Source organism: Linderina pennispora (genome assembly GCF_002104995.1).
Source record: "Linderina pennispora strain ATCC 12442 chromosome Unknown DL89scaffold_7, whole genome shotgun sequence".
Taxonomy (NCBI): domain Eukaryota; kingdom Fungi; phylum Kickxellomycota; class Kickxellomycetes; order Kickxellales; family Kickxellaceae; genus Linderina; species Linderina pennispora.
Genome location: NW_024468255.1, coordinates 906,789 through 934,031, shown reverse-complemented (window position 1 = coordinate 934,031; position 27,243 = coordinate 906,789). Strand labels below are relative to the sequence as shown.

At 55.2% G+C, this 27,243-nt stretch overlaps 10 protein-coding genes across 10 annotated transcripts; 2 read left to right on the top strand and 8 right to left on the bottom strand.

Annotated features, from left to right (window-relative positions):
* Positions 1-158: 158 nt before the first annotated feature.
* Positions 159-1,200, bottom strand: DL89DRAFT_267929 (uncharacterized protein). The gene has a single exon (XM_040887726.1). The coding sequence runs from the start codon at positions 1,109-1,111 to the stop codon at positions 227-229; it is 885 nt and encodes a 294-aa protein (XP_040743465.1). The 5' UTR covers positions 1,112-1,200; the 3' UTR covers positions 159-226.
* Positions 1,201-10,090: 8,890 nt separating this feature from the next.
* Positions 10,091-13,965, bottom strand: DL89DRAFT_267928 (uncharacterized protein). Its single transcript, XM_040887725.1, has 9 exons — positions 13,706-13,965; positions 13,273-13,683; positions 13,037-13,235; positions 12,615-12,960; positions 11,844-12,532; positions 11,628-11,812; positions 10,950-11,572; positions 10,332-10,846; positions 10,091-10,308 (listed from the first exon to the last, which is right to left on the bottom strand). The coding sequence occupies exons 1-9, from the start codon at positions 13,759-13,761 to the stop codon at positions 10,150-10,152; spliced, it is 3,183 nt and encodes a 1,060-aa protein (XP_040743464.1). The 5' UTR covers positions 13,762-13,965; the 3' UTR covers positions 10,091-10,149.
* A 2,695-nt stretch (positions 13,966-16,660) lies between these two features.
* On the top strand, positions 16,661-18,042 carry DL89DRAFT_267927 (uncharacterized protein). The gene has a single exon (XM_040887724.1). The coding sequence runs from the start codon at positions 16,918-16,920 to the stop codon at positions 18,019-18,021; it is 1,104 nt and encodes a 367-aa protein (XP_040743463.1). The 5' UTR covers positions 16,661-16,917; the 3' UTR covers positions 18,022-18,042.
* A 301-nt stretch (positions 18,043-18,343) lies between these two features.
* Positions 18,344-19,078, bottom strand: DL89DRAFT_212064 (cation efflux protein; the record flags this gene model as incomplete). Its single annotated transcript, XM_040884215.1, has 1 exon — positions 18,344-19,078. A coding segment is annotated over one exon (735 nt), but the record flags the coding sequence as incomplete, so codon positions are not given.
* Positions 19,079-19,490: 412 nt separating this feature from the next.
* On the bottom strand, positions 19,491-20,583 carry DL89DRAFT_278392 (Pkinase-domain-containing protein; the record flags this gene model as incomplete). Its single annotated transcript, XM_040889497.1, has 4 exons — positions 20,277-20,583; positions 20,220-20,245; positions 19,798-20,173; positions 19,491-19,775 (listed from the first exon to the last, which is right to left on the bottom strand). Exons 1-4 carry the CDS (start codon positions 20,553-20,555, stop codon positions 19,491-19,493), a joined length of 966 nt encoding a protein of 321 aa, XP_040743461.1. The 5' UTR covers positions 20,556-20,583.
* A 103-nt stretch (positions 20,584-20,686) lies between these two features.
* On the bottom strand, positions 20,687-22,200 carry DL89DRAFT_275053 (amino acid transporter; the record flags this gene model as incomplete). The annotated part of the gene is made up of 2 exons (XM_040889251.1): positions 20,687-21,956; positions 22,007-22,200. 2 exons carry the CDS (start codon positions 22,198-22,200, stop codon positions 20,687-20,689), a joined length of 1,464 nt encoding a protein of 487 aa, XP_040743460.1.
* An 859-nt stretch (positions 22,201-23,059) lies between these two features.
* On the bottom strand, positions 23,060-23,706 carry DL89DRAFT_293376 (uncharacterized protein; the record flags this gene model as incomplete). The annotated part of the gene is made up of 3 exons (XM_040890387.1): positions 23,060-23,135; positions 23,182-23,298; positions 23,348-23,706. The coding sequence occupies 3 exons, from the start codon at positions 23,704-23,706 to the stop codon at positions 23,060-23,062; spliced, it is 552 nt and encodes a 183-aa protein (XP_040743459.1).
* A 73-nt stretch (positions 23,707-23,779) lies between these two features.
* Positions 23,780-24,747, bottom strand: DL89DRAFT_293375 (DHS-like NAD/FAD-binding domain-containing protein; the record flags this gene model as incomplete). The annotated part of the gene is made up of 5 exons (XM_040890386.1): positions 23,780-23,794; positions 23,832-24,099; positions 24,125-24,193; positions 24,259-24,444; positions 24,476-24,747. 5 exons carry the CDS (start codon positions 24,745-24,747, stop codon positions 23,780-23,782), a joined length of 810 nt encoding a protein of 269 aa, XP_040743458.1.
* A 159-nt stretch (positions 24,748-24,906) lies between these two features.
* On the bottom strand, positions 24,907-26,135 carry DL89DRAFT_267925 (SURF6-domain-containing protein; the record flags this gene model as incomplete). The annotated part of the gene is made up of 1 exon (XM_040887723.1): positions 24,907-26,135. A coding segment is annotated over exon 1 (1,141 nt), but the record flags the coding sequence as incomplete, so codon positions are not given.
* Positions 26,136-26,555: 420 nt separating this feature from the next.
* Positions 26,556-27,022, top strand: DL89DRAFT_284257 (DUF1168-domain-containing protein). Its single transcript, XM_040889773.1, has one exon. The coding sequence runs from the start codon at positions 26,561-26,563 to the stop codon at positions 26,960-26,962; it is 402 nt and encodes a 133-aa protein (XP_040743456.1). The 5' UTR covers positions 26,556-26,560; the 3' UTR covers positions 26,963-27,022.
* Positions 27,023-27,243: the final 221 nt, after the last annotated feature.

The window sequence follows — 27,243 nt, the reverse complement described above, 5'->3', positions numbered from 1 at the left end:
TGTCCTTTCCCTGTGGCAGTGATCAGTGGTGATCAGGCTATCCCCAAACTCCCAGCACTGCCACCAGGCTCCCTACTACTACTTGCCGATGCTGCAGTCGCACTATTCCCGGCACCCAACTGATTTCAAGATAGCCTCCACAGACCATTCCGGAGAAGCTAGTATTTGGACTGCAAACGGGATAAAGACGAGTATGAAGAGGACTAAAGTGTAAGGAAACAGCAGCTCACTCGTCAAGGCAATGGTTCACGCCCCTGGCAGTGAAGCCGTGAAAGTCAGCAGTTACCGGAGTGAGGAGCACATCCAGGATGCTCTCACATATCTTCCAGAAGCCCACACCATCGCCCTTAAGGTGGGAATGATCGGTATCGCTGGCAGCAGCAGCAGCAACAGCAAGCGTCATGTCGCTATCCACACTGGCTGGGCGCTGGAGCTCTGTTGCCATCGCCTCTCTCAGCTCCATTTCAATCGTATTGGCGGTAGGGAGTTCAGGCTCCCTAAAGTAAGGGAGCTCTGCCAGACGCTCAACATCCGTGGGTTCAGCATCTGCAGGAGCAATACGCTTGGGCTCAATTGGTGTTCCAGAGGTAGCTACAATGGCCATGCGGTCATCTTCCTCCACTCCTTCTAAGAGAGTCGGAGCAAAGGCAGTCGGTACTTTGCTCTTGTACGTGTACGAAACCAGTGTCATTGCGGCGCGGATGACGTTTGCGGCAGCGACACCCCGAGGGATATCTCCATATATCAGAGCTGCGGCCACCGTGATTACAGATGCACAGACCCTGCCGTTTGCGCACATACCCTGTGCCAAATCAATTACAGCTGTATCTTTGAGGCGCTGGAGGACAATCTGGATAGCACATCCAGTGATGGCCTTCTCGCTACCATCATGCTGGTAGTGAGACCTCCCAGCCGATACTGCTATCTGACTAGAAGATGGTGTTGGAACCGATTCTGGCTCGACAGCAGAGGCAATTGGCACAGTCGAGTCGTCGGCCGACTGCTTGTCTTTCGTAGAGCGGTGGGGGCGCAGCTTCTTGAGCTTCTTGAGCCTTTTGATCTTTTCGCCAGCACGCTTGGCAAAGCTACAGACACGAGTCTTGAGATGCATTGTGAAGGGGTAAAAAATTAATAATGATAATAGTAATAATATGTGGATGATATGAATAAATTAATGTGTAGGCAATAACAAGAGCGAGAAGAAGCTGTTGAAAAGATAAAGCGGGTGAACGCCTTTTTACGTGGGCGCGTTGCTAGTGGTGCCTTTTTTGCGTGTGAACGGGATGTGCGATTAGCAAGTTTGTACAACCCAAACTCAGCTCCGCCCACCAGCAAAAATCAGGATTCTGCCCCAAGCAGTACCAAATATGGTAAAAGGGTGTAGAGTACACAGGATACATGTACATAAGGGAGTGGCATCCCATCTACTCGTTTATGGATGGCTGGCAGGCTTACTTTGTATGTACGCGCTTGTTTACTCGCACGATATGGCCATACTATATGTGATTCCCTTGTAGCCTGTTGCGCTAAACGGTTCCAGGAAGTGTAGGGTATAGGAGTGGGAGAAATACGCTGTCCACTTGAGCAAAGGAGGGAAGAGATATAAAGCGGTATCATTAGTCTGCTGAGGATCTTGCTGCTTGGGTCAGGTTGATGTTCTATTCGCCACTCCTGGTGTCAGCTGCCACACTGATTTCAGGAATAGCCACGTTAGGCGTACAGCAGTGAGACGAATACTCGCCAAAAGTATGGACCATAGACTGCATGACTCTTACATAAAAGCATACTGTTCGTCCATCAGGGCAATCATGCTATATAGGTTGTCATCCAGAGAAGTATCATTCTAGGTTGCTTGCTTGTTGTGGCCATGTAGCTCCTATTTTCTCATAGCCTCAGACTCATTAAAATGGTTCATTAGGTAGCGTTGGATTAGCGGGATAGTTTGACTTGACTGTGCCTGCTAACCTAAGGGATGAGTGGTTTGTTGTAGGTCTAGAGCACACGGTGGGTGATGTAGGGTGAGAAAAGAAAAAAGAACAAGAGAAATAGCAAGAGATATCTGATATGTGAATGTATGCATTTTTCGTGTAGTACGGATTCCAAATGAACCGTAAAGCGGTAATATCTCAGTCCATAAGCGCGCTAGTAGTGCAAGCATAATGCCAACAGGAAGTGACAGAGTCAAGAGATAAATAGATGTGAAAAGCTAAGGAGAAAAGAAAAAGTAAAGGCGAGTGTAAAGGTTTTATACCTTTGCTCAGGTGGCACATCCAAAAATTAAGAGTGAATAAAGGAAAGAGGAAACAGCGAAATAAAAAGCTATGTAGTTCACAGTAATCAGATCTTGGGATTCAACCAATACATTCTAGTCGGCATAAATCTAACCTCCAGTGAATAATAAAACGGCACCAAGATAACCAGCTCTCTATATACAAACATCCTGTGTAGCAACTTCACAGCGTATCGCATCTGCATATCCATAGTCCACGAATACTAGACCAGTAATATATTAAACAGCTCCATCCCTTCATTAAAAAGCCATATAGCCACACTTTACAAACTAGCTTCCACATTATTTAAATACACACAGGAGCTATGCAGAACCGAACGGTCGTTTCATGTTGACAACATCAGCATCATATGTCGACTCACACAGTCCTGAAAACACGCTGTTCAAGCGCAGCTGCCCTGCAGTGGATGACAGCGGCGAGGGTGGGCTGGATGGCACCATTGGCTTCTGCTGCCGAGTCTTGCTGCAGTTCTTTATGTAGAGTAGTAGCGATGGGTACCACCCAAAAATAGGCGCTGGCGGCTTTGGGAACTGCAAGCTAGGCAGTTGTGTCTGTGATCTATCCTAGGGGTACTCTATTTTGGTAATCCTGGTAGTCGCTCTCATGCTGGCACACCCTGGGATCGATACCGGGTGCCATTGACACAGTACAGCCTTACAGCATTGGGGATGGGATACTGCGCCCTGATTGCCGATTCACAGACAACCTGGCACTGGGCTCAGACGGTTGGGACACAAAGCCACGCGCCAGCAACAATGCATAGCCATTATGAGCTGACCGCGGCAATACAACTAAAAGACACTAAGTGCTTAATGAAAAGTAGAATATCTTGAAAGGTCAAAGGAGTAGACTTGTACTGAATATCCTAAAAGTGTGAAAATTTGCCAAGCGGGAAAACCAATGGACAGATGAGAACAACTAAAAGGATTTCAAAGATTTCACATGACCAGAATAAGGTACGTGTGTCCAGATTGATACGCCATCCTATTCTGGTAAGCAAAAGAAGTCTGTTTATGCGAACGGGTTGAATGAAGTACTATGGTGTTGGCTACTATTTAACAGGTCCCAGCATCTGAAGGGCTGAAGTGGCCTCACATCAATTGTACAGATTGTCTCGTTTGCCATTCAATGTCATACTACAGAGTCAGTTCTCTACATTTTGTGTTGCAATACGGGGTCCGAGTTCGTAGTTATTCTAACAGGTACATACTGCATGTACCAGAGTTGTAGAACCAGATCGTGCCAATCGTGTAAACTACACAGCTAGGTCGAGTGACATGTGGTGCTCAGCATGGCTCAGACTGAGTGTGAAAACAAAACACAGGTACTATGACTGAATTCGAACCATTCTGAGAACAGAAAGTGTAGCAGTCTATACCAGTAGCCTCTGTCATTACCTAGCAGCATTGTTCTCAGCCCTGGAATCGCCTCTATATTTGTGGTTCCAATCACTACTGTAAGTGACACGCTGATTTGCCATCTCAGCAACCTCTCACAACGGTAGCTCTGACTTCATAACGTCTGTGTGAGCGTATCACTGTCAATGCTGCTGTTTTTCACGAAAGCGGTCGCTTGCTTAACAACTCCACAATCTGTAATCCCAGTTCATTAGCTGGACATGGTGAGAGACTGGTACTGAGTACAAGAAAATACTATTTAATTGAAAGAAAAGGAAAAGACCAGCTATCCGTCGTGCGCAATGCGTTTTAGGCGCGATCCTCCCAAAATCAGTGGGAAAGCGATTGGTTCTGGCAAACCGACGCTTTACCTAGTAACTTTGCCCGCTCTTGAGTCTTAATAATCATATGGGCTTTACTAGAATAGACATCGGTCTGCTAACTACCATTCGTGGATTAGCATCTTAAATTATGCTATATTAATTACAATAAAGGGAGGAGCCGTCTACAACAACCGTCAATACCCACAGCAAGGCCGTGGTGTAAGAACTATGTACATGCTGACTGCGACTGGCACTAGCGCTATGACCTCAGTAGCTCTGCGACTTGGGAATCCAATTTCCAAATATATGATTTGCAAGAACCATATAGCCATTTGACAATATCGGTATCGACTGTGGAACATAATGGTAGGTAGATTATTATTGGGATCAAGCAGTGGTAGAGCCGCTGTAAAGCCACGACTGCGGGTGTATCAGTCAAAAGAAGAGCGTACACATACGTACGCGTGTATAGCTCCGGGCTGCCCCCATCAATATCGATCGATTATCTGAGGGGTTTTCCTGGCCAGTGCCACATCAGAGAAAAGCGAGAAAAGCGAGAAAGGCTGCCCTCGCTATAAAATACTTGCCTCCCCCAGCGACATGCGCTGAATTCATTGAATTCGAAAAAGACATTTGGCGAATTCGGTTGAAATTTCAAAAATGGCAGTTACTGCAGATCTACCTTGCAGCCATCGAAGCGGTTACTGTGGTATATCTGTATTTGGATATAGGCTTGCGTTACATAATCTTGGGACCCTTTTTGCGCCTTTCTACCCTTCCCCACAGACCATTCAGCAAGTATGGTGTAGATACCTTGCCATCATTCTTCAGCAGTCGGAGAACAACGGAATAGCCGACCACCACTGGCAGCCACCCGATACTGGGCACAATCGCTCCATGTCCTTTTCTCGATTGCACCTATGGCATCGTTTGTTGACATGAACAACCGGCAACGAATAGAATCATCCACTACTCATCTACAGGCCAGATTCTTGCTGATTCCTTTGCCAGATTTTTGACGTCGAGACGAAAAATTACGCGTCGAACCCCCAGCAGCAACAAAAAATCCAGGTATAAAAGCTTGCGCACTCGCATGCTGGCCAGTTTCTCTTCTCTTCTCTTCTTCCTTACAATCCAAACGAAATATATTTCTCGTACTCGCAAATACAAGCATAATAAGGTAAGAATATTCCACTTTCACTCGCTCACTCGCTCCCTCCCACAGGTTCAAGCACACGTTCAAGCACACGTTCAAGCACATACGATACTAAACACATCAAGTATCAATACTGTTAGATGTCTGCATTTACCACTCCCATTCCTCCCTCTACCATCGCCGCTCTTCGCCTTAAAATCGCAGAGGCGCGGCACCTTCTGCGCGGCCGCCGCACTGCAACCGGAGATGTTGCCAAGACCATCGCCCGAGCGGCGTCCAAGCTCCTCGAGAAGATCATCAAGGTGACCGAGGTAGCTGATTCGGTTACCTGTGGTGTAGCAGTGTACGTTTACATGCGCTCTGTGTGGGGAAAGCCCGTGGGTGACTTGGGGCTGCTTACCAGCGATACATTCAAGAGAGAGCTCCAGAGTTCTCACCTCGTCACCCATGCAATGATTGCATCACCGCGCGGGCTGGAGGCGCTGCATGTGCTCCTTCAGGTACAGGCAAAAATTGTCAGTGCCTCCGCCGGCCGCCGCAGGCTGGCTTACTACCATGCATGCCAGATGGCCCAGAAGCAGTCGGCCGCTGCTATCGTCGTGCGCACCACCATTTCCACTCTCCGCGCTTCGCACACCAACATCTCTACCGCCTCCATGGTGCACGGGGTCACTTTTGCTGCAGTAAACATGCGCGGTTCTTCCACCACTGCCGCTGCCATAGCTGCTGATACCCGCGAGGCTACCACCGCTGCAACTGACGTGTGCGATTCTTCCACCGCCGCCGCTGCCATAGCTGCTGATGTGCGCGAGGTCACCACCGCTGCAACCGACGTGCACGGTTCTACCACCGCCGCCGCTGCCATAGCTGCTGATGTGCGCGAGGTCACCACCGCTGCAACTGACGCGCGCGATACTACCACCGCTGCCACTGCCACAGCTGCTGATGTGCGCGAGGTCACCACCGCTGCAACCGACGCGCGCGATACTACCACCGCCGCCGCTGCCACAGCTATTGATGTGCGCGAGGCTAGCACCGCTGCAACCGACGTGCACGGTTCTTCCACCGCCGCCGCTGCCATAGCTGCTGATGTGCGCGAGGCTACCACCGCTGCAACTGACGTGTGCGGTTCTTCCACCGCCGCCGCTGCCATAGCTGCTGATGTGCGCGAGGTCACCACCGCTGCAACCGACGTGCACGGTTCTTCCACCGCTGCCACTGCCACAGCTGCTGATGTGCGCGAGGTCACCACCGCTGCAACCGACGCGCGCGATACTACCACCGCCGCCGCTGCCACAGCTATTGATGTGCGCGAGGCTAGCACCGCTGCAACCGACGTGCACGGTTCTTCCACCGCCGCCGCTGCCATAGCTGCTGATGTGCGCGAGGCTACCACCGCTGCAACTGACGTGTGCGGTTCTTCCACCGCCGCCGCTGCCATAGCTGCTGATGTGCGCGAGGTCACCACCGCTGCAACCGACGTGCACGGTTCTTCCACCGCTGCCACTGCCACAGCTATTGATGTGCGCGAGGTCACCACCGCTGCAACTGACGCGCGCGGTTCTTCCACCGCCGCCGCTGCCATAGCTGCTGATACCCGCGAGGTTACCACCGCTGCAACCGACGTGTGCGGTTCTACCACCGCTGCCGCTGCCACAGCTATTGATGTGCGCGAGGTCACCACCGCTGCAACCGACGTGCACGGTTCTTCCACCGCTGCCACTGCCACAGCTATTGATGTGTGCGAGGTTACCACCGCTGCAACCGACGTGCACGGTTCTACCACCGCCGCCGCTGCCATAGCTGCTGATGTGCGCGAGGTCACCACTGCTGCAACCGACGTGAGCGGTTCTTCCACCGCTGCCACTGCCACAGCTATTGATGTGCGCGAGGTCACCACCGCTGCAACTGACGCGCGCGGTTCTTCCACCGCCGCCGCTGCCATAGCTGCTGATACCCGCGAGGTTACCACCGCTGCAACCGACGTGTGCGGTTCTACCACCGCTGCCGCTGCCACAGCTATTGATGTGCGCGAGGTCACCACCGCTGCAACCGACGTGCACGGTTCTTCCACCGCTGCCACTGCCACAGCTATTGATGTGCGCGAGGTCACCACCGCTGCAACCGACGTGCACGGTTCTACCACCGCCGCCGCTGCCATAGCTGCTGATGTGCGCGAGGTTACCACCGCTGCAACCGACGTGTGCGGTTCTACCACCGCTGCCACTGCCATAGCTGCTGATGTGCGCGAGGTCACCACCGCTGCAACTGACGCGCGCGGTTCTTCCACCGCTGCCACTGCCACAGCTGCTGATGTGCGCGAGGTCACCACCGCTGCAACCGACGCGCGCGATACTACCACCGCCGCCGCTGCCACAGCTATTGATGTGCGCGAGGCTAGCCACCGCTGCAACCGACGTGCACGGTTCTTCCACCGCCGCCGCTGCCATAGCTGCTGATGTGCGCGAGGTCACCACCGCTGCAACCGACGCGCGCGGTTCTTCCACCGCCGCCGCTGCCACAGCTGCCGATGTGTGCGAGGTTACCACCGCTGCAACCGACGTGCACGGTTCTTCCACCGCCGCCGCTGCCATAGCTGCTGATGTGCGCGAGGTCACCACCGCTGCAACTGACGCGCGCGGTTCTTCCACCGCCGCCGCTGCCATAGCTGCTGATACCCGCGAGGTTACCACCGCTGCAACCGACGTGTGCGGTTCTACCACCGCTGCCGCTGCCACAGCTATTGATGTGCGCGAGGTCACCACCGCTGCAACCGACGTGCACGGTTCTTCCACCGCCGCCGCTGCCATAGCTGCTGATGTGCGCGAGGTCACCACTGCTGCAACCGACGTGAGCGGTTCTTCCACCGCTGCCGCTGCCATAGCTGCCGATGTGTGCGAGGTCACCACTGCTGCAACTGACGTGTGCGAGGTCATCACTACTGTCGCTGCCACAGCTATTGATGTGTGCGAGGTTACCACCGCTGCAACGGACGCGCGCGATACTACCACTGCTCCCTCTGCTTCCACTGGCACTGGCACTGGTGCACATGGGGTCTCCATCGCTGGCACTGGCGCTGGCACGGATGTGCGCTGTGGCACCAATTCTGCAACTGATGCACATGGGACTATCACCACTCCCCCGACATGCTCAGCAATACCACTGCCTGCTGCTATCTTGATGCTATCTCCACCATGCTCAGCGCAGCAACTGGTCGAAGCTGGGGCACTGGATGCCTCCATCACCCTCAGAGCTGCAGCCAGTCGCAGCAATAAGGCAGGTCCCTATTCCACGCTCATCGTGGGTGCGACTCTCACTAAAGAAGCTGCTGCCCCCACCACGCTCAGCACCACCACTTGGTCCAGGCCAAGCTTTGGGGGCTCCACTGCAGTCAGCACCACCAGCAGCTTCTGCAATGTCACTGTGGCTCATGCCGCACTTGAAACCAGAGCCGCCGCCCATGCTGCGCTCTGCAGAGCACCTGTTTCCCCGACCGCCATCAGAATTCTTGCCATTGACCCCGCCGTATTCAGCAGCAACATCGCCGCAGCCCCTACCCTACCTATCGGCACCGCCATGTAGCGATACTGCTGTCACTCTCGATGCTCTTGCTGCCTCGCTCAGTACCGCTGCTGCTGCGCTCAGTACTGCTGCTGCCTCGCTCAGTGCTGCTGCTGCTGCACTCAGCAAGTCCTGCCCAACCCAAACGTGCACGGGCCAAGGCTCTTCCTGGGAACCTTTTTGCTATCGGCCCCAGAAACTCTAGACTCCATGTCCGTATGGTGCTATTGAGTCTACTCACGTTCCATGAGATTTTTGGAGATGTTGTTTGTGTGCGATGAGATATGCGCAGATGGTATGCACCTGAAACATGCCAAAGCTATCTCAGCGACCGCAGCACAGAAACAGCCTATATAAGCATGAGCGCAAGCATGTGAACCTGGTGTTCTCGACAGTATCTGCCACCGCCTGGGATTCTATGGCCCTCTGATGCCTGAGGAGCACGCTCGCATACCTTGCTTTTCAGTTCGAATGTTTTACCTGTGGTTCAGTAAGAAAAGTGATTTTACTTATTATGCTTACAAATGGATGCATTTTGGCCAAGTTGTTATTGATAGTTGCCTGTCACATACACGAATTTGAGCTGAGGCGATATGTTCGATCAAAGCTGCCTTTGCTGTACATATGTCAAGCGGAGTCGTGGCTTATTTAGTTCATAACCGAGCCTGTGAGCAGTTCGCTCTTGGCTCAGCTGAGTGCAAGGTAATATAGAATCAGAGAGATGAAAAATAATCGAAGGAAAAAGAGTCGAGGAGAACCGTATGATGGACAGACAGGCAAAAGCTTCTTAGTCACTCAAATTGGCTCGGATGCTGCGCATCGCTAGCTGGTGTTAGCATATATGGATAACAAACTGCGAATTTTTCGTTTCTAAACCCCTTGCGCCTTTTTCTATGCTCTTTGTTACAACCCCAAGATCCGATTACTGTGAACTACATAGCTTTTCATCTTGTTTTCTCCTTTTTACTTTTGGCTGTGCCACTTGAGTGATGGTATAAAACCTTGCGGCCACCTCTCTATTTCCTCTTCACTTTAGCTTTACACATCAATATAATACTTGGACTTTATCACTTTCTGTTGTTGGTATGCTCACACAGGTCACACGTTTCTGGACTGAGATATTGCCACTTTACGGTTCATTCGGAATCCAGTACTGCACGAAAAATACATACACTCACATAAACGGTATTTTTCATTACTCGTTACTCGTTACTCGGTCCCTTTTTCTTTCGCTCTACACCACCCACTGTATTCTCTAGACGTACAAGATTAAGAAGTATACCTGTGTTGTAAAGCGGAAATCCTCTCTACAAGCCTTTATCCAACGCATAAAGCTCACCACGAATAAACTTTAGGAGCATGTTGAGAACAAGTAGTCTTTCTAGTATTACATTAATGTCTAGGCTAGCATATCAAAAGAGTCATGGACAAGAGCAGCTATCTTCCTTTTCATATGTGGACGGCAGGTGATGCTTGATCATGTTGCGCGAAAATCTCAGCTCGGAGAACCTCTCAGTAACATCTGGGCAGTAGAACAGCGCTGTCGGCAGAGACTCTGGGTGCTCGTCGCCTTTAGGGCGCTGAATTATGCTCTTCAGGCAACCCGCTCTAGGTTCGGAAACAGCTTATCTGCACGATCTTCTTCACCAGGACTGGCTAGCACAAACACATCTCCAGGCGGATACAATTTTTCGCTGTCCATGCTGGCGCGCAGAGTCTTAATCAGTGACCAGTACCAGTCGTCCAGCCTTTGCTTGCGTGATTTGGGGTCAGATTTCTGTCGCTTAGCGGATGAAGTTGAGGAGGCACTACTGGATGCTGTGGATGCTGTATCCGAGGACGTGCGGGCAGAGGTGCTCTTGCGACTCCACCAGTATCCGCCAAACACACTAGCCGATTCCTCAGCCCCGATTTCCTCGCCTTCTTCTGCTAGTTCCTCGTCTGCAGCATCGTCATCCTCATCGTCGCTGGATGCATAGGCGCGTAGCCGCGAGAAATCAAAATCAAACCATCGTAGTTTGCCGCCAATCTTCTTTCGCTGCTCGTTCAGGAACCTGCGAACGACCTTCTCTGCGACACCGCGCTCGCGGCCCAGCACGGCAGAAATATTGAGCAGGTCTACGCACGAGCCAACAGACAGGTACGACACAAAGTCGTCGGTGTTGACGACAGATGTGACGAGTCCGCGGCAGTAGTGCGAGAGCGCAGGCATTCGTTGAACAGGGGCTGCCAAAGCTGAAGCAGTGGATGGGGCGGGTGCTCACCAGGCCAAAAGTATCGGACGTGGCGAACTGGCGCATGCCGCCCATGGTGGAGCCAGGAGTTGCCATGGCCTGATCCTGCGAGTGCGTGAACAGGGGCTGCGACCACAAAAGCGTGAGCAGGGACGCAACGCCGCCGCCTAGCGAGTGGCCAGTGATCACTAGTCCGTACTCAGGGTACAGTCGCAGAGCCTCAGCAACCTCGCGAAAGACCTCTGACGACGGATCCGCTAACAGCAGCGCCGAGTGCCACATACCCGAGTGCACTCGGTATCCATTCTCGCCGGTAGTGGCTGGATGATCGGGTAGGTGCACAGTCTCGTATTCGCAGATCATATCAATGAACAGGTCCGAGATCCCCAGCGTTCCACGGCATGCAAGGACCACAGCGCGAGTTGCATGGTCAACTGCAATGTAATGCACTAGGGCGTGGATTGATGGGTTGCGGTACACTAGGCGCTGGCGGATCTTGTCGAACCGGCGGAATTGCTTTAGCGTCGGCTCATTCTGATGATCGGGAAGGGGCGGTGTGTTTTTCGACACCTCAATGACGGTGGGCTTGGTGAACATGCGCGACACCATGCTGGGCAGGGGAACCGCCGACATAACAGTCACGTGGGGATGGAATATGCTGGCACAGCGATCCGACGATTGGGATACTCGAGACCCAGCTTGTCGGAGCATCACTCGGCTCAGCTGGTGCGGATGATTGGTCCGTAGTCTGTGGGGCATCAGCCTGGCGACTGCGCTCGCGCCTCAGCTGGTTGGCAGACTGCCGTGAGCGCAACCTGCGCTCAACAGCCTCGGCATGCGCGTTTGCAGCCTTGGTGACGCCAGGGCAAAATCGGCGGCACATACGACGAAAACAAGAGATCACGGAGCGGAATACCTGTGTGCTGGGCGAAGCAAAAGTGGTTCGGGTGATCTGTGACTGGCCGCCTTCTATTGCTGCGCCTGCGCACCGGTCTTCTTCCGAGCGCTCTGCGGCCATGCGGCGAGCTGTGGCCAGACTGCCGGAAATGGCGGCGCTCGTACTGGCGTTGCGAGTCCGGCCGCGACGGATTGTACGCAGAGTGCGTGTGGTACGTGCTCATGGGCTGGGCACGCGGGAGCTTCGACATGCTGGGAATGCGCTCGACATGGCCAGGCGTGGTCACAATGCTGGGTGACCGGGACGGCATCGTCGAGACTTCATAGTCGCCAAATCGGTCGATCAACGCACGCACATCGACAGAGGTGTGCGCGATTCCTAGTACCTGCATAAACCGGCGGCCGTAGGCTGATGATGCGACAGTGACAAAGCGTGCCAGGTTGAATAGCAGGGGCTTGCGCGGAAACTCTTGCTGCAGCCATTGCGATTCATGGTCAAATGTAGCCACCTCGGGCACCTGGAGGAGCGACATCGGGCTGGTTGGAGCAATGAATGGCGCTGTGGAATGCATTTGCCGTACGGGTATAGCTTGGATACCAGTGGGCGATGAGATCAGACTGGCAGGTGCGGATTCGAATGCTGGATGCACTGGCGAACCGTCCGAGCGTGCATCTGGGCCATGATCGCAGGCGGCCTCGTCGGCATGGGAGAGCAAGTATGGCGTATCGCGCATAGTGCTGGCGCGCGGCCGGACTGGTTGCCTCCTCCCTTGCGCCGTGGATATTGTCGTCGCCTGTGTTGGCGCCAGAGCCATCGATACGGATCGACAAACTCCGCAGAGCCTCCATTAGCCGCTGGTCCCACTCGGGGTCTCGCCGTGACGACTCCTGGTCGCTCATGGCAAAATAAACATCGTGGTCATCCTCGCTGTCAAACACGGACACGCGCCTGGGCATCGTCGGCTGGCCATCCTCAGCCTGCACTGTCACATTCGCGTGCATCTGAGGTGTCCGCACACTGTTGGCTTTGCCATCCACCGACATATCTTCTGTGTCACGGTTGCAGAATGGAGGCTGGCTGATCGTGTTTGCGTACACAAGCTCCAGGCGGTAATTGCGTGGGCGTCCGTGGTTTACAAATTGCAGACACACCCATGCCACAAGCACCTTTCAGTACATGGCTGACAAAGCCCACAAGACCCAGATTGCGATACATGGCACGGATCTCGGGGTTCTTATCGATGGCCTCGCGGTAGCACAGGTGGACAAACGACCGGAGCACGCTCGATGTGTCGGTAGCCCCAAACACTGCATCAAACAGCCGCACAGACTCGCCCATCGCATGCATGCCCATGTTGACTGCCTTTGATCGACGCCTCGAAACTGCCGCCCAGAATGTGCTCCGCTGCCAACCACGACGAGTTGAGCAAGGTAGCGCCTGCATGCGTCGACGACTCAAAGAGTCTCTGCACAATCCGCGGATTGAGCGCAGCCAGCGGCGACAGGATGCTGGTGCACGCCATGGTAATTGCCTTGGCCTCTTCCCAGGCCGCTGAGCCCAGCCAGAGCCCGCTTGAGGTGCTCTCAGCGATCGTCTCGAATACGGCCTCCCAGAATAGCGTCGTGATCTCAAGACTCAGGCGCGTGGCACCGGACATGGCGGACACAAGGGAGGCCACGCGCTGTGGGAGAATTGGTGGCCGTTGCCTCCATGCGTGCTTGTCGCTGCCGTTGTCCGTCGCCCGCAGCTTGCTGGCGAACCGTGCGCTTTTGAGCGCGTGCCGTCGCTGCCGCTTACCAGCGCGGTCATCGAGGCCGTCCAGGCTGCTATCGCTGTCCGACGGACGAAAAGTCGCTGGCCACTAGCGGCTGTATGGGCGACGTATTGGGGACGAATTCCATATCGTCATTTGCTCTGCTCATTATTCGCCGAATGCGTGCCGGTTCCTCTTGTCTAAATTAGTAAATGCAGAGTCGCAGCAGTAGGTGTAGTCGTAGCACGAGCCAGGGTCTCCAGGAACAATAACAAAACCAGCTATCTAGGGTACAATAAGCGGGATGAAGGAGGAAGCAAGTTGCGAGAAAAGAAAAGAAGAAAGTAATGCGCCAAGGCTTTGCCGCTTCTCAGAATCTAGTTCCCACTGCCCTTTTATTGCAAGGGGAGAGGGAAGCTCATTTTCCGCGCCTTTGACTCCTCCGTCTGCGTGGCTGGTCTGTAAAGACACACAAGAAGCCGTAGCGGCCAATGGCAAACCGCCCCCAAGTGGTGAAATTCATGTCTCGCCGTCGTCTTCACTGTGGGATAAGCGAATGCAGTTGCCCAGAATCAGAATGCGGCTATCTTCATTTCCCGTCGATCGCTTGCAACATGTCGATTGTTGACACTATGCAACCCATGCAACCAAGAGAAAAGCACATGCCCCTCGTTCTGGAAATACCTATTTTTACTTGCACCAAGCATGTCAACGCTGGCATATGATAACACTGCCGAAAGAAAACATAAATCCGCTAGTACGGCGACCGATACGTGCTGTTGTTGAGCATCTCGATCAAGTAGCATGCCTCGCGATGGACCTGCTCGACCTTTGCAACGTCAAAGCCGTGCATTTCCATCCACTCCCTCGATAGCAGCGCCGGATACGGGATCTTGGCCTCCAGCGCAGAGCGCGTATCGCCATGCATGGCCATTGATAGCCTCAGAGGTGGGCTGGCGCACGTCGCGCGAGACATGCACAAGACCCGGGTAGAACGCCCGCAGCTGGTCGGCATCCAGAGAGGCACTCATACGTATGGCCTCAAGGTTGCTGCCGGTAGGATCAGAGGCGCCCGAGAGGAACCGGTGCGGCAGGATGTCGAACTCATCGATGTCGTTGCGCAGCGCATCGGTGTCGTTGGATGCCAGAAGTGGAGGCGAAAGAACTCCGGGCTCATCGTCCATTGCCGCAAGTTCGTCAGATGTCAGTGGCGGCTGCGACATAGCCTGCTCCTGATCGTCTGCATCCTGGCTCATCACATTCCTGCTGGAGCCCAATGGGACTGGTCCTGATGCCGGGAAGCTCCTCGGTGGCCTAGGTGCCGAGTCAGTATGCGTAGCACACGCCGTTAAAGCCCAGCACCATGACGCTGCCTACACGCGCGTCGCCAAACGAAACACCGCCGCCGTTCGGAATAACGTCATTCAGGGATGCCGCGCCGTGGGAACCAATGCCGTTGTACATGGACATGCCACGCGCGTGGTTGTTCTGCCACAGCCACCACAGCCTGTCGATGTTGGCGTGGTGCATGTGGAAGAAGAAATCGGCAGGCGCATGCTTGGTTGCAGCGTCGCCGCCAAGCCCCACATGCGTGTTGCCATGGATGCCGTACTCGATGTGTTCGCGGAAATCCGCCAGCGACGAATCGCTCTGGATATACGAGGAGACAACCTCTGGCGGCATCCACGAGCTGATGAACGGCGCGTTATCGAAGCTGCGTGACAAGCAGTGTCTGTTTGGTACTGACATCTGCCAGTTGGCCATGACCCCCGTGGTCAGACATCCCGTCAGAGCTGCGCCCATTGCCACCGAGCGTGTTTCTCTGCAGGACAGGCGAGCGCTCGGGGCGGCGGTAGTCGAGGGGGGCGTCCCAGTAGGGCACGGTGAAGTCCCGGGTCGTATCGAGCGGCCGATGTTCTCGAATTCAAGGACAAAGCGGCGGTGGAACGGGAAGAACGCCGATGTGCCGTGGACCTGGTCAAACACGATCTGGTGCGAGTTGGCGAACCGGTCGATGTGTCCATCGGCGTGCATTTTGCCGAGGACATTGTGGATGCGCTGCCATTCGGAGGGGGAGAGGTGGTGGGCTGAGCGGCGCACACGAATGTCGCGGCACGGCGACTGTGCAAGAGCCACGGTGCTGAGGAGAGAGATAGCAAGAAGCTTCATTATTTTAAGGTGATTAGTGTACTGCTGCGGAGGGGGATTTGGCCATGGACGGTTTCGGAGCGGTTTTCTGGGATATATATGGTGGTGTGGGATACACTATCATTTGATACCAGTTACTTGTAAAACATGGTCTTGGCCATATCGGTCTGATCTACAACAGCACTCATATCCGGCAGAGGTGATTGGGGAGATTAAGCAAGACTCGACACTGCGCGATTTATGCTGTCGATGTGAGGTTCGTGCCATTGCTGGCTGGATGTGCGGTTATTGTCGTGGGAGCAATGGGTGAGACACAATGTACCAATGGGCATTGTGCATAAAATCGCACTACTCTCGTCTTCGCCTGGGTGAAACGGCATATGCTATGCAGATATATCGGCCGAGGGTTAGAGGGAATCTAGGCTGGCAACCGTGATACGCTTACCTGTTTTTTTTTATTTTGCGCAGGTTTCGATTTGCGCCATCTTGTCCATGTGGATGACAAACGTGGTGTGCCAACGTCATCCCGGCTGGAATGCAATCACCTGAGAAAACCACCGCATACGCCAGCCGCATTGATGGTGGCAACATCGGAGGGGCAGGAAGATCGCATAGCTCGTGGCTGCCCACTGCCCCCACGCCAACGCAAAGCACATTAAGCGCTGTAATGAACCTCCCCTCATTTCCACTGCTGTGGTGCTGGTCATGTAGCTCGACACATCACACGAGCATCATTTGCGGCGTGAGCACGACCAGTATGCCAAGAGCTGGCAGAAGGTTCGACTGTGTTTATGCTTGCGGTGAAATCACGATAATTTTCTCGATAAAGATTGTTGTTATCCAAAATCAATTCCCCCTATTTGGAGTTCCGACCTGTTTTTGTGTTTCCCTTCTAAACCCGCAGCTCTTGCTCATACAGGCCAAGCTTTGTGTTCTCTTTATCTTCAGTGTTTACGCAACTCGTCCGCCCCTGCTCACACTGTCTTATTGGTGCAGGTAAACAGAATTTCGCCAAGGTTTGAATTTTCATCCCCTTAAAGTGCCAGCACCAAGATTTTTTCCCTTTTCAGTTCTCTTCCCAACCGTTTTAATTTTTTTATCTCTTTTCCGTTAACCAACCTAATAATTTACACCTCCGCCCAAGACTTTCCTAGAGATGGGACTCAAGAAGACAATCACGGCCGCTTCGCTGGTGCATGACGGGCATCCAATTGCCACGCAGGCGGTGCCCAAGGACTTTGCCTGGCTGCGCGACAGCACGGGTTCGGAGACGCAGACATTGTATTTCCATCTCGAGAATGGCGTGGTCGGGTTTGTTCAAATAGCGTGGGCGTACCTTGCGCTGACGACGACGATCGAGACGAACGCGATGTTCTATGCGCCGGGACACGACTGCGTGTTTGAGACGCACAACGGGCACCACCTGAAGGTGGGCAAGGACAGCCAGCAGTACGAGTGCAAGGGCCTGGCGATGGGGTGGAACAGCGACTTCTCCAAGCTGACGGTCAAGTACACGGCGGGCAAGGAGCGCTCGGCTAAGGGCATGGCGGCGCAGTTCGAGTTCTCGCGGACGTCCGACGGATACAAGATTGGCGACGGCAAGAACCACATTGGCGACGGCACGGCGGCCCACTACTTCTACCCGGCAGGCACAGTCAGCGCAGAGTGCGAGATCCACGGCAAGAAGTTCAAGGCGTCGGGCGTGGGCATGTTTATCCACGCGCACTCGGGCAACATCATGCCGTACAATGTAGGCGTCGAGTGGAACATGTCGTTCTTCACTGGCCAGCGGTCCGACAAGCTGGATGGGCCCAAGGACACTGACACGTTCCACGTGCTGCAGTACACCACGCCCGAGAACGTTGGCGCTGTCAATTGCTCGCAGGCAGCGCTGACCCACGACGGCAAGCTGCTGGCTGTGTTCTGGGAGAACACGATCGAGTTCCACGAGCGCCACAAGGACCCGAACGGCTCCGGATACAAGATCCCCGACCGGGTAATGATCACGTCCGTCGGCAAGACGGTCGACGGCAGGACCGCCAAGGCCACATTCGATGCCCGGCCCGCCAGGCGGCTCCACGACATTGATGTGCTTGGCGAGATGCCATTTGTCATCAAGCGCCTGGTGCAGGCCCTGATTACTAAGCCGTTCATCTTTGAGCGGTACGAGGACACCGCAAAGATCACCGTCGAGATCGAGGGCGAGGAGCCGTACGACATCGTCGGCTGTGCCTTCCACGAGCTGACGCTGATGGACTGAAGGCCCAAATCCCAAAAGAAAACAAGACCATTTCTATATCTCTCTTTACAGAACCTATAAAGACAGTTTATTTGCTAGAGGTGCGCACGTCGATGTCGATGTTCTGCACAAACCCGAGCTGCTCGCGCAGCTCATGCCGTACATGCCACAGCGTGTGCTCGATCTGCTCGGCCGTTGCATGGGCGTCAAACTCTGCTGTCGCGGTGACGTGGATGAACGGGCCTGACTTTCTGCAGTGCACGTCGCCGAACCGCCGCACATGGTCGGCGTGGTCGGCAATCCTGCCAAGCACCGTCTTGACATCCTCGGCATCCTGCGGCATGTCGGTGATCTCGTTGATGGCGTCCATGGCCATCTCGCCGCCGCTCTTTGCCAGCATCGCGCTGACCACCAGCCCGCCCAGCGGATCCAGCACTGGGAACCCCATGATGGCGCCGCCAATAGCCCCCACCGAGACTAGACTGGTCAGCGCATCGCTGCGGTGGTGCCAGGCGTTGGCCACCAGGACATCGGATTTTGTGCGTCGGCCGACCTTCATCGTCGCCTGGAACAGCGCCTCGTTGATTCCAATCGATGCGACAGCAAACCAGATGGCTCTGGAATCCATGCCCACCGACTCCGACGACGTAGCAGCCGCTGGCGTGCTTGACAGCATCGGCAGCAGCGAGTACACTTGCTCCAGCGCATGCATGCCAATTCCAACTCCAGCCGCAACCAAGAACCCACTGACCACCAGCGTGCCCAGCGCCTCATACCGCCCATACCCAAACGGATGCGAGGCATCCACAGGTCGCCTCGACTTGCGGAACGTATACAGCGTCACAACATCGCCCAGGATGTCGCTCAGCGAGTGCGCTGCATCTGCCACCAGCGCCGAGCTATGGAACACGATGCCAGCTGCGCCCTTGGCCACGCTCATCCCCAGGTTGGCCCCCATGCCGATCAGTGTTATGCGCGACCCGGCCTGGTGATGCTCCAGAAGATCAGCCTTGGCCTGCGTCTCCTGCGGCGAATGCGTGTGCGAGTGCATCGTAAACAGGCTGTGCGAGTGCGAGTGCTGTGTGCTGTCTGTGGGCTTCGTGTTGCTGTGCTGGCGGTCCTGCCGCAGAATTTGCGACGCGCTGGAGAAATTCGAGGCATGGTCGGCTAGGCGCTGTAGCTCGTGCCGAGTCCACTTTGTCGAGTACGTGCGGGTCGCCGTTAGTGCTTGCAGCCGCAGCAGCTTTCCTGGACGCCTGAGGCACTGGCAGTAGAGAAGGCTGCTCATTTCTATTAAGTGGTTGTAAAAAAAGGAGCCTCGCGTTTAAGAAAGAAGCATAGAGCGGGGGAAAGTTTGGCCGTGCAACTAGGAAAACAGGCCACACATCACCCTAATTCCGGCCAAGCATCCAAGGAATCTCCGAGCCTCAGAAAAGCCCTGAGCGCAGAAGGGCTGGATTTTCCGCGGTGACAGGCCAAGCCTTCATTTTTTAGGCAGGCGATGATATTCTTAGATCGACTGGCCGTTTGGCAATCGGTGCCTCCGCATTATCGAATGCATCGTCGAGCGGGCGCTTCCGCGGCTCGCTGTCCTCGGCAATGGTCCTTGCGGGCTTTGGCAGTTTGGCAGGCCTCGTGGGCCGCGGGCTGTTCGTGAAATACGCGTGCCTCAGTGCGCCCTCAGCTGTGATGCGCTTCGCCGGGTCAAACGCCAGCATCTGCCCCATCAGATCCAGCACATCCTGCGTGGCCGCAGAGAACAGTGCGTTCAGCGGCTTCCGCGGCTCTCTCTTGTACTCGACAGTAGTCTGGCAGCTTCGTCATGCCCGGCCACTCGGCCTCTGTCGGGGTGCCCAGCGCGCTGAAGATCGTCGTCAGCTGGCCCATGTCCGAGTCGCCGGGCAGGTACGGTGCGCGCAGCAGCAGCTCGGCGAAAATACACCCCATGGCCCAGATGTCGATGGCCCCTGTGTAGTTCTTTGCGCCAAACAGCAGCTCCGGCGCCCGGTACCACCGCGTGACTGTCTGCGAAGTCATGTTGCGCGAGATATCGCCAAAGTCGCGTGCCAAACCGAAATCCGCCAGCTTCAGCTGTCCGTCAGAGGCAATCAGGAAATTGTTCGGCTTCAGATCACGGTGCAGGATCCAGCTCCGGTGGCAGTGCGCCAAGGCCCTTCAGCGCCATCAGCATCCAGCTCTTGATGTCTGCCGGCATAAACACCAGGCTCTTGTCCTTGATGACGATCTCCAGATCTGTGTCAAGGAACTCCAAGGACCAGGTTCAGGTTTGTCTTGTGCGAGAACACGTCGATTAGCTCAATGACGTTGGGGTGCTGCAGCTCGCGCAGCGCCTTGACTTCGCGCACTGCCGACATGTCCAGCCCGCTGCGCATGTTGCCCAGCTTGATCTTCTTAATGGCCACCGTGCGACCGGTTTTTACGTGCTGCCCGAGGTAGACAACGGCGTATGTTCCTTCACCGAGCTTCTTCTCCTTCTTGTATAGCGACTCGGTCTCCTTGTTGATCTCCTCGCCAAGCAGCGCTCTGTCAGACATGATGTGTGTAAAGGCAAATGGGGTTTAGGTATGCGGCGGACCCACGCCCGCGCACATGTAGCACATTTTGTATAAACTTCTCAAGAGCTAAATGCTGTTTATGGTTAATGACCTTGCGTCACTACTTTTAACTAGTCCTTGTTGCGACGGCCGACAACCGGGAACTTCCATCCCTTCCAGAACTTGTACCACGGCGCCTTGCCATCCACGTCTTCATCGTCCTCATCGTCCTGGGTGTGGTCGAGACCCTGTGCAATCCACGAGTCCGTGACCAGGTCAATCTCGTCCATCTTGACCCACTTTGTCTTCTTCATCAGCTTCCACACCCCGTACACGATGGCAAACGCGGGCAGGCCGATGTACGTCGAGAAGAACAGGTTCTTGTCGAAGCCGCTCTGGAACGCCGGGTAGCCCTGGCCGAGGATCACAATGAACAAAAGGACGCCGGCAAAGATGGGGCACATGGGGAACCACAGCGACTTGTACGGCAGGTCGCTGACCCTGTAGCCCTGGCGCACGTATGCGCGCCGGAACCGCCAGTGCTCGAGCGAGATTCCTGCCCACGCCATGAATCCGCTGATGCCGCTCAGGTTCACCAGCCACTGGTAGATCACCCTGTCGCCGATGAAGGAGATGCCAAACAGAATCAGTGACACCACCGTGTTGAAGCCCAAGGCGACCCAGGGCGTGCCGTTCTTCAGCGTCTTGGAGAAGATCTTGGGTGCCATGCGGTCCTTGGACAGCGTGTACAGCGTGCGCGTGGTGAGGTACAGCCCAGAGTTCCCGGCCGACAGAACTGCCGTCAAGATCACTGCATTCAGCAGATGCGCACCCCAAGTGATCCCTGCCTCTTGGAACATAATGACGAAAGGAGATTGGGCAACATCCTCGGCACCTGAAGACATCAGGCGCTCATCGCTCCATGGCACAATCAGCCCGATAATGAAGATTGTGGCAATGTAAAACAGCAGCACACGCCAGAATGCCGACCGAATGGCTCTCGGCACGTCTCTGCGGGGGTTCTTGGATTCGCCTGCCGTCACACCAATCATCTCGGTACCTTGGAAGCTGAAGCCGGCGACAATGAAGCAGCTCAGCAGTCCACCAAATCCGTTGTGGAACGGCGCGCCATCGATCGTCCAGTTGTCGAACCCGTACGTGCGCCCACCAACGCCGCCTGCTGCGACGATGATCCCGACAATTACAAATGCAACCACAGCAACCACTTTGATTAGCGCCATGTAGAACTCGCCCTCACCAAACGAGCTCGCACCAAACGAATTAATCAGAACCATGCATATGAGCAGGATGAACGATGCCCATATGCCCGTGACATCTGGGACCCAGAACTGCACCAGAATTGATGCTGCCACCAGATCCGCGGCAACCACCGTAATGAAGCTGTAGTAGTAGTTCCATCCCAGCGCGAATCCCATCGCGGGTCCAAAAACCGGGTGCCGTACGTTGTAAACGATCCTGACACAGGCATATACGTCGCCAGCTCCGCAAGCGACTGCAGGACCGCCAGGACCATCATCGCACAGATCATGTACGCCACCAGAGCGCCTGCTGGTCCGGCCTGCCCCAACGAGGAGCCACTGCCAACAAACAGCCCAGTGCCGATGGTGCCGCCGATACTGATCATGGTCATGTGCCGAGGACGCAGGGTGCGCTTGAGGTCTGTAGCCGTGACCTGCGGCGGCTGTGCCGACTTCTCCTGGAACTCGGCGTCGCTGAGATCAGACGCATACGCCACGTCCTTTTCAGACATCGGCGGGGGCGTCATTGTCGGCGTGCGGTCGAACGCGTCGAGAGACGGCATGATCTCGTTTGCCTGGGTATTGGGTGAGGACATTCGAGATAACCGCTAAGGGGAAATAGTAGAGCAATAGAATAGGATATCGATACGATATAGAGTAGCTTGGTGTAAATGAAAGCGAGGTGGAGGATTGGTTTAGTTTAGATCGACGTCTCTGCCAACGTGGTGCGCGCTAGTTCCGAAGTGAAAGTAGGACATTTAATGCGGAAGACTAGACGGGGGAAGTAGCTGTCCAAGTTAACGAACTATCTCAGGACCTTGAGCAAATATGAAAAAGGCCGAGATGTCCGATAATGAAAAAGGAAGAGAGCGGGAGTGTTCTGGATCTAGCAAGAAGCGAGCAACTGGTCAGAAATGTTGCCAGTAAGAGCAGCCTAGGATGTAGACGCGGGGCCTCTGAGAGTATTGAAAAAACGATGAAGCGAAGATTGCAAAGTAGCAAAAGGGTATCGGTCCTCTGCCCCCAACTGCCCGGCGTCTGTGCGACTATTTATACTTGAGAGACCCACTCGGCACGAAAATTTTTATTATCCACTTCCCACGCAGCGACGAATACACGCGCTAGCCCACAGTTGACCCACTAACGTGCTTCCCCCCAACAGCCAGACAGAACCGGGGGTGCTAGCTGGCCATATTTGGCAGGACTGCGTCGGACCTATTCCAGTGAGTAGAAGGCGCGCCAATATCACTCGATCTTGGCAGCACGAACTCGCCGCTTTCCCTTGCGCTTGACTACTGCCACCTGGTCGATCGCCGGTGCCCTCCCTGCTGCATGCAGGCCTTCAGCTGATGCCTGGCGAGGCAGACGCTGCCGCCATGGAAGACGATCCCTCCGCTAGCATGTCGCCCTGTGGCTGCCGCACGTCTTCCACGGGCTCGCTTACGACAGGGGACTTTGTTGTGGCTGCTGGGGACGAACCCGCGCTTGCCTTCGCACCGTCCTGAATCCCAAGCACACTGATATCTGGGAGACCATCCAGGTGACAGCGACTGCTCTGACGCATTAGCGGCAGCCGGCACGCTGCGCATCTTCTCCTGATCCCGCCAGTCAGCGACCTGCTGGTCCTGCTTGGCCCGGTGCTGCCTGAGCCGATCGGAGCGCCGCTTCAGGTCCTGCACGCGCCCGTGGATCAGCATCATGCGCCGCTGCAGGAGCCCGGCCTGGTGGATGTAGAATGTCAGCGTGGAGACCAGATCCTCGGATGTGTCGCCGTTTTGGATCTGGAGCTTCAGCGAGTGCAGGCGCTTTATGAGCTCCTGCTGGTATTGCTCGAGCCCGCCGAGTGTGCTTGCCAGAGCCGGTATCAGTGCTGCCGACGGCCCTTCGCTCATTGTAAAGGATGTATTGAAAACAGAGTTGGAGTGGGGGAGGCGTGCATGGTGCAAGGAAAATCGCTATTGTCTGCTATATGTGGCCGCCCTGCACGTCATATCATATGGGGATCCTGTGACAATACCTGCGGCAGCACGTCCTCGGCCGTGGCTTCGATCTTAGTCGTTGCATCAGGGTCGCCTCGGGTTTCGCCAAAGTTGACGACCATGACCTCCTTCCCCTGCTCCTTTGCCCTGCGCACAAGGCGGTACGCGCTGAATGTGGCCAGGCTCGTCCCGCACACAAACAGACCCGTGGCATCGTCGACCATCTGGTATGACTGATTGCGCACCGAGTCAGCGACGTTGCCGCCAAAGAACACCACCGTCGGCATCCAGTGGCCGGTGCCACAACTGATGGCATGTCGGGTATTGGAACTCCTCGTAGGTCAGGTCTCGGCGGCAGGTCGACATCACCGTCCGGCCGACGCTGCGGCTCTTCGTCTGACTCGACCATCTGCTTCCAGAATCTGACCCACTCAGGGTTTAGTCTCCTCGAGCCGTGTCTGGAACTTGTCGCGCGACTCGACTTCGCCGCAGCTCAGGCACTTCACGCTCTTCAGTGTGCCATGCAGCTCCAAGACATTTTGGCTGCCAGCCTGCTTGTGCAGGCCGTCGACGTTCTGTGTGATCAGACCCGACAGATACTTTTGTGACTCCAGCGTGGCAAATGCGTGGTGGATCAGGTTTGGCGCCGCCCTGAATCGCTGGCCGGATCCCAAAGAATGACCGTGCCCAGTACCGCTGTCGCGAAGCATGCTGCGTCACCAGGTCGTTGTGGAGGATGGGCAGGTACTCGCCATGCACCCGGTACGTGCCCTTGGAGCCGCGATAGTCGGGAATGCCGGAGAGCACGCTGACGCCGGCGCCCGTGAGTCCGAGGACCCGGCCCCGGTGCCGCCGGAAGAATTGAGCCACCGCCGCTATCGTCTCGGGTGTTATCACTGTGCGCGTCTTGGGCAGGCCGTAAAGGCCCTGTATTTTGACCTTGCCTGCATTCATGGCGAGGCAATTCGAGACAGATAAATAAAGGTACAGTGCAGAGCCAAAGGACGCAAACAGAAAAATTCGCGCCATCTCTGCACGGGTCCGGACTATTTTAAAGAATAGTGTATATTAGTCAACAGAACAGGGAACCTCAGGGCCGTCACTTCTTCCCGCCCTTGCCAGCCTTGCCAGCCTTGCCCTCGAATCCCGGCCGTGCCTTGCCGCCCTTCTTCTTCTGCACACCGCCGTTCTTTGTGGTCTTGAGCGTCCGCTCAATGGCCTTCTTCGACAAGCCCTGCTGCTTCAGCTTCTTAGCCTGCACCCGCGCCTTGATGTTGTCATCGCGCTTCTGCTGCTTGTCCTTGATGTTCTTGGCGACCATCTTCTTGCGCTCAGTCCACTCGCGCCCGCTCTTCTTCTTCTGCTGCTCCTCGCGCCGGATCGTCTTCCTGAGCAGCTTGGTGTCGTCCTTGACCCTCTCGCCCTTGGCCAGATCCAGTGCCTTGCCCCACTTGCCCTTCTCCTCCAGCTTCGCCGCCTTGGCTGCATCAGTCTTCTTCAGCTCGTCCAGCTCCTTCTTCTTGCCCTCGACGGCCTCCAGCGTCTTGCGTGCATTCATGGACTTCTTGCCCTTCTTCTTCGAGCCTGTGGTCAGCGTGCCAAAGAACACATTGTCCTTGACGTCGTCCGGGTTAGCACCAGCGGCAGCGGGCGTCGCGGCCACGGGCGCCTTGCTGCCCAGCACCTGCTCCTTTGTCGTCTTGCCGGTCTTCTTGGCCTTCTCCTTGGCCTCCTTATTGTTCTTCCGACGCTTCTGCCGCTTCTCTAGCAGCGCCTCTCTTGAAACATCGTCCTCGGGCGCCTTGCGCTTCTGCCGCAGCAGCTGAATCCGCTCGTGCAGCCGTGTGCGCAGGTCGGAGATCGACGATGACGCGGGCATCGGCGTCACAGCCTCTGCCGGCTCTGCTGGTGTGTGGTCCTCTGTGGCCAGGTCAAACTTGACGTCAGACATCTCAGCCTCGCTCTGGTCGGTCTGCTGCTGCTGCTTCTTTTTCAGCTTCTCGGCCTGCAGCTCCTGCACCGTCTTGTTGTTGTCCGGGTCGAGCCGCGCAGCTTTGTTCTTGCGTGCAGCCTCCTTCTTCTTGGCATCGGTGTCCTTCTTTGTGTTCTTCATGTACTTTTGGTTGATCCGCTCCTCGTTGATCTCTGGGAGGTAGAACTGCGGCGGGATCAGACCCAGCAGGTCATCGAATACCCGCGCGTGCTTTTGCAAGCTCGCCGTGATCTCATCGATGCTGGGCACTGTCGTGGTCATTATAAGCAAAGCCTGAGGGGAGGGAGAAGTGGTTTGTGGAGGAAAGTTTGCAGGTCCAAAGTCCAACTAGGGCTGACACTGAAGCTAGAACATAATTTTCGTGTTTGCAGATTTTTTCTGACGAACGCTAATCTGGCTCGAGTGATTTGATACTGGTAATCATGTCTGCCACCAGTGGTTGATTGATCATCAGGCAGGCACGTGCCTTGGCCTGGTCTGGTGTGGCTACTGGACTCGGCTCGCTGCAGCCTGATCTGCAAGCGGTCTACAAATGCCTGCAAAATAGATAGCTCGCAACTGCGGTGTAGCTGCCGCCATGGAACACCTGGTGCTTGCTTTGGTGCCTGCACACACCCTCCCTGTGCTACATTATCTTCGATAAAGGACGCTGCCATTGTTTCTTAATTCGTTCCGCACAATGCACCCACAAATGCTCCACCCCGATCAATATGGTGATGATCGCACGCTTCAACCCAGGGACTATGAGATCACATATCATATTTCTTTTGCACAATGTCGGGCGAGACCGAGACGAAGAAGCGCAAACACAGCACACTGGCTGACTCGCAGCGCAAGCACATTGAAAAGCTTATGCGCAATGTCGACAAGGAGATTGTGCTTCCTGGGCCAGCCAAGGTCGAGCTGAAGCCGCCACCTGAGATTGTTCTGAATGTGGGCGGATCGAGTGCCGGCGCTGGCAGCAGTGACTTCCATACATACCGTGTGCTGCGGCGGAAAGAGAATGCGCGCATCAAGCTCATGGAATCCGAAGCCAAGGACGAGGAAGAAAAGGAGGCGTATGAGCAGGAGCGCGAGGAGCTGAAGCGCAAGGACGAGGAAAAGACGGCCAAAAACCGTGCCAAGCGGCAAAAGCGCAAGCATGGTAAAAAGCCCAAGAACACCAAGAGTGAATAGACATGTGTGTTTTTAGAAAGGAGCCTTTATACAACATGGAGGAAAGTGAAGTAAGAAATTGTAATTGGATGTGCGGTGTGTCAGCACATCTGCCACATTCGCGAACGGTCGAGGGCACTTTGTCTTTTTATTACATCTTCTGCGGGTGGCATTCCCGGCGGTATCCAGGCTGGCTGCGAACATTCGACATTTCGCTAGCCTTGGGCTGGATGCTTGCGGCTAGGATGTTGTAGGTGGTGCCGCTGGGTGTCTGCGACACAGCCGCCGGCATCTGGTGCACG